Genomic DNA, 5797 nt, shown 5'->3' with positions numbered 1-5797 from the left:
TTGTGTCTGTTCAAGTACTTAACAGTTCAAGAACTCACGGACACTAACAATAATATATCATCTTGTGAACTAGATCCCCAAATTTGAAGCACCCCTATTTTGAAATTGATTGATCAAATAGTAATTCTACGATTATAGAATTTATCATAGACATTTCCACGAATATTACAAATTTATGACGGCATATGATGGTACCATAATTTTACGCTCCTAGGCTGCTCACCTGTCAACTGACTACAAAATTCACAAATTTACTGTTGCCTACAAGCTGTGACCACAGTTTTACTACCAAAATAGCAAACCTATCCAACAAAGCACCCTGAATCTAAACTAGACCTAAGGCCTTGGTGAAGATAGTACACTTTCAAACAAACGGCGGTCCCTAAAATAGTGACTGTCAGAACATTATTACTCCAGTCCAGAGCAAGAGGTAGGAGGAGGAGGGAGGAACAACCAGAGAGCAAATAAAAAAGTTGGTGATTGGTGATATGCTGCTGCATGCTAATAGCTCTTGCAAGGCAATGAATGCAACCTCCTCTTCGTCATGACGCGCTGCATTTAGTGGCATTGAAAACACCTGCAAGGGGCTTGGTGAGTTGAGAGGAGCTAGGGCGTGTGGCTGGGAGCTGGTTTGTGGGCTCCGTTCGTTTTAAAAATAAACCGAAATACCGTTCGGACTAATTTATTATAAAAAAAGATATTGTTTCGTCTAAAAAGCAAGCTAAAAAATACTGATTATAAGACATACAAATAGGCCCACATCTTTCTCTGTTTGTGAATAGAAGTTACTACCATGACACTTGCCGGAATAATTTTAGCACCGCACATGGGTAACATGACAACAAAGCAACGCATCTTTTTAGGAGCTGGAATTGGGTGGTTGAGCATTGCCATAACAAACGACACATAATGCCACAAAGGTCTCATCACTATGTTTGCACTGATGAACCGAGGGCCCTTTCCCTGGCCTTGATAGCCTATGGGACCATGAGAACACATCAGTAAGCTGCAAAGTAATACATAGTAAAAGCCTTGCAGCTGAATTTTTACTTACTTCATTCTCCCAATCTATGTGCCGTGTAATCCACAGGAGCAACGCTAGTCTACTGATGCTTCCACTCACAATGCCGAGCCAAAGACCCAGTGAAGAAACAGCGCAATAATTCAGACCGGTAGGCTTCAGGAGTAAGACAACTCTCTCATGAGAAAGCGACTGTTACACAACAATTGGTAGCGCAGAGGAGAAAGGTACTAGAGACATTGTACCATTCCATTTAGATGGAACACAAACGCAAGCAACACCCCTGTTGGAATGCCAACCAGGTAAAAGGCGCCGAGGTTAACGCGAGCACCAATTTTCTGTTTGCCACAACCTATGATTACCCCTGGAAAGTTACCAAAAAATTCATCAAATTATATATGTCTCCCCTTTATCAAAAAATATATGTCTCGAAAGTTCCAAATTAAATAATCTTACTGTTACTATGCCGTCACGTTAATTCTTAAAAGACACGTTAAAAAATTAAACCATAGACTCTCACAAAACTCAAACCATAGAATATCTCACATAACTCAAAAATATCTCGACTCAAATTATGTAGGCTTTGATCATCTATAATAGACACTTAATCTATCATGCTTTTTAAGAAAGTTATCCATTTTTTTATCATAACAGTAATATAAAATGATCACTAAGGTCCCGTTTGTATCCTTGGAGTTGAATTAATTCAAAGACAATTATAATTTAGGCACATATTAATTAAGCTAATATAGTTATATATGAAATATATTATATACTATTGTTAGCCACGCAACAGATGCTTATACGTAGGGAAGTGAGTTGAAGAGCTGCTGTAAGTTTGAGAGTACAAACATAGCATGGTGATCTATAGAATTAATTTTCATCTTCCACCCTATAAATTTGATATAGGCTTATATGTGAACTTTGAAAAGTTGTGGAATCTCAAATTTCAAGTCAAATAGCCTAATTCATTAAATAGATTCCAATTCCTCTAAATTAAAGGAATCCAAACGGCCCCTAAGGCTTTTTTTTTGCTGCCATGGCTCCAAAAGACTGGACCCTTGATATAGCCCGCTGAGTAGTCAAAGCCAGTAAAGCTAAAAATAATGGATTCACCAGCTCTAAGAGAAATATGAAGACATGAGCACCGAAACAACTATTTGTTTTATTGTAGTAGGTAAGAGTGCATCTAAGGCCTAAAATTTAATATCTAGTAAATACAAAATAAGTCTTTCAAATAAGAAGTAAAATAGTACTATAGTTTCAACTTAAAATATGGATACGAAAATTACAACAACTAATAGGATCAAAACTTAAAAGCCAAAATATCGATTCATGTCATAATGACACAATCACTACAACAAGAATCGATATAAGTTAAGCTAATATTTCAACTAAAAATATTTAAGGAATAGAGATGTATAATTCAAAGGACTGATCAATTGGTAAATCTGTTGTTTCTAGATGAGATAAAAAAGTATCAATATTGAAAGTACGTTGGAAAATAAATAGAGAGAACAAGCATGTAAAGATAAGGAATCTTAACTAGTCCTAGAAGAACTTTAATCTCGTATTTATGTCTCATATAAGATTTTAGCAAGAGCTAATAACCGCAAAATATAAGAAAGTTCTTCTGGCTGAATTGTTGTGAGAGAAAAATACTGTTCCGGCTGAAAAAATAAGCCCAACAAGTCGAATATGGGGTAAGCCGAACGGGGCCTAAGTGATGTAGTAGTCATTGACTTCTATTTGGGTGTGTACCTTTGACCTTGTCTATGGTTTTCCCTGAACAACATTCTACACATAATAACTTGCATGTTTTCAATTAATGTCCGTCTAAATGGTAGTTTAGCCCTTTTTAAACACGGTGTAAACACTATATAGTGACACGATGTTTCTATTTAATCATCTAGTTATCCTGTTTAATTGGTTGTTTGGCCCTTTTAAATGGTTGTTTAGCTTGGATAGTGGCTAAATGGTTGGTGATCGATTGTTTCCCGTTTTAAAGTTAAGGAAAACACTGGTTTGAACTGGATGATGTAGTAGTCATCGATGTTTGTGGTTTTCATTTATGACGGCCAAACTGTGTCCTGCTAAATGATAATATTTTCTTCTTTCAGAAAAGATGATAATATTTCTCTTTAATTTTGACATAGGAAGTACAGTATTAATTATTAGACCATGTCTCAGACATATCAACCATCATTGAATTCGTTCTCTGACCTGAAAGAGAACCATTAAGGCCATCGACGAAGAAGGAAACAGCAAGGATGGGAAGCATTCTGGCGATGTATGTCACCACATCCTTGTCGCTGCTGTATGCGTATCCCCAGACGTTGCGCAGTAGAATCATGATGGTCGCCAACACCAGCCCTCCGGAGAAGGTCATACACACCACAACTCGAGCTGCTAGCCTTGCTGCTTCAGGCTGCCCTGCACCGAGTTCATTGGAGACGCGTATACTAGTAGACAGGAGGAGAAAACGTACAATTAGCAAATTAAAGAGTAATTGCCCTGATCGCTTGGCTCATAAGCCATGGCTGAAAGTATCGTTGGTTGATTTATTGTGAGAGAAAAATACTGATCGTTGGCTGAAAAGTACGGCTTATAAGCCGAGCGAACCGGGCAAATACAGTAGAGAGGACGATGCAAACAGATCGAACACCTTGCAGATGTGCCGAGGCCAAGCGGTACCATGTACAGCAGAATAGCGGTGTTGACGCTACAAATTCTCAATTCATTAGCAATATAATGTGTCCAGTTAAGCAATTAATATCATGTCAAAGTAATATCTCTGTTCAGTCGTTACCATATTGACAAGACGGAAGTCTCGAGTTTAGGGTTTGGCAAAAACCCAGAGAGCAGAACGAGCAGTTCAAACGACCACCACTCCAAGCTGAAGAATTAATGAAAGTACCAACCAGTCAAATTAAATGCATGGTCAGATTAGCTAGTACTCTCTCCGTCGCCGAATATGAGACGTGATTTACCTTGGTGAGGTCTTAAAAAACATATTTTGACTTATAATTTTTCTTATAATATATAATTTGTAGGAACAAAAGTTTGATCGGTAGAAAGTATTTCTAAATACAAATATAATGTAACTACTTTTGTAATACACATTATATATATATATATATAATTAGGCTAAGTGTTCGTCAAAGATAACAAGTTTTGAATTTAGAAATATATGTGCATAGAAATAATAGTAAAGAGCTAGCGTAATTTAATTTGCCTTATATAATTACCAAACCATCATCGCCGAGGGGCCGGCGAGCTTTGCGTAGTCCCGCAGGCCAGAGAAAGAGAAGGCCTCAGTGGAGAACCCTGTCCATGTTGCCTTGCAAGCGCTGGACAGCCTGACGTAAAGAGCAAGCACGGTCAAGTTGATGCTGTAGGAGACGGCGGCGCCGAGCGCGGCGCCCTTGCTCCCCATGCCCACCTTGTACACCAGCGTGTAGCACAGCAGCACATGGGCGAGCGCCGTGACGCCCGAGCTGGCCATGACGGGCACCACGACGCTCTGCGTCTGCAGGAACCTCATGTGGCAGGTGAGAGGCACGAACGCGGCGAGGGACGGGATCAGCCACCGCGCGTACGCGCCGGCCTCCGCGGCGATGTCCGGGTCCTGGCCGATGGCGAGGAGGAGCTGCTGGACGAACGCCCACGCCAGCACGACGGGGAGGCTGGCGAGCGCGAGCACCAGCATGGCGCGCTGCTTGTACACGCCCAGCAGCGCGTACCGCCGCGCCCCGAACGCCTGCCCGCACAGCGTGTCCAGGGCGCCGGCCATGCCGGCCACCAGGCTGAAGCCGGTGACGTTGGCGAGCGACGCGGCCAGGGAGGCGCCGGCGAGAGGGAGCTTCCCGAGGTGGCCCACGAACATGACGGACACCATCTGAACGGCGTTCCGCAGGATGAAGCTCAGGACCAGTGGGCCGGCGAGACGCAGCTGTCTCTTCGACTCGGTTGCCGCCGCCGAGCCACTATCATCGGTGGAGCGGCGTGGCACGAGCAGTGGCTCGGCCTCCACGCTTGGAATTGGCCCATCCATGCCACTCGATCGATCACTGGCGAGCTGAGTCTTACTGTAGATTTCTTGCAGGGTCAGGCCGGGTGACGGATGCATCGTTGTGTTGTGTGTACTGCTATTCCCCAGCTACTTATCGATCGGGAGTGGTTGAATGCGGCGTTTGCAAGCATTCAGCAGTGCATGTGACGCGGTAACATAGGGCTGTCTAGCTACCTGTTATTCGGTTCACTCAGAGCCTGCCAACAACCGAGTGTGCTGTACTGGTGAGACAGCTCAAAAGAATCGATAAGAAGGATTTAAGAAATAGAGTGTTTCCACTGGTTTCAACCACACGTACGATTTCCAGACCATATATGATCGAAATCTTACGGTCAGTTGCGTTTTGTTTCGTCCAGATATTTGTCCTGTGATTATAGGCACATATTGGTTGGCTTTAATTGGGCTTGTTCCAACTTTAAACAAATATAGGTCTCATGAATACGTATTTATATAAGGTAAATATTGTGCATCATAATCATTAATTATAAACCCAGGATCTAAGAAAGCATTATGAGGTAGATATAATACCCTACAGTTATGTTAAAGCCTGGTAATTAAAGTGTGACACATATATTAAAATCTGTAACCGTGGGAGGATCGCTGGCCTCCCAGCGTATCTGCTGCGTGTGGTTACGGATCCCTGCGTTGTGCTTACAGCTAGAGCTTTAATGTATAAATATTTTCACATGACTAAAATTTGTAAT

At 42.0% G+C, this 5797-nt stretch overlaps 1 protein-coding gene across 4 annotated transcripts; it reads right to left on the bottom strand.

Moving 5' to 3' along the window:
• Positions 1-672: 672 nt before the first annotated feature.
• LOC136537156 (protein DETOXIFICATION 16-like) lies at positions 673-5203 on the bottom strand. 4 transcript variants are annotated; one of them, XM_066529225.1, is made up of 7 exons: positions 4270-5200; positions 3831-3917; positions 3687-3743; positions 3245-3483; positions 1267-1385; positions 1055-1177; positions 675-977 (listed from the first exon to the last, which is right to left on the bottom strand). In XM_066529225.1, the coding sequence occupies exons 1-7, from the start codon at positions 5148-5150 to the stop codon at positions 930-932; spliced, it is 1554 nt and encodes a 517-aa protein (XP_066385322.1). In that variant the 5' UTR covers positions 5151-5200; the 3' UTR covers positions 675-929. The 4 variants fall into 4 exon arrangements, with proteins under 4 accessions (XP_066385311.1, XP_066385318.1, XP_066385322.1 ...); XM_066529231.1 differs by having other exon boundaries at positions 676-977; positions 1055-1143; positions 1269-1385; positions 4270-5199; XM_066529214.1 differs by having other exon boundaries at positions 673-1177; positions 4270-5203.
• Positions 5204-5797: the final 594 nt, after the last annotated feature.

Source organism: Miscanthus floridulus, chromosome 1 (genome assembly GCF_019320115.1).
Source record: "Miscanthus floridulus cultivar M001 chromosome 1, ASM1932011v1, whole genome shotgun sequence".
Classification (NCBI taxonomy): Eukaryota; Viridiplantae; Streptophyta; class Magnoliopsida; order Poales; family Poaceae; genus Miscanthus; species Miscanthus floridulus.
The sequence above is the reverse complement of the archived record's forward strand: the minus strand, read 5'-3'. Positions and strand labels throughout refer to the sequence as shown.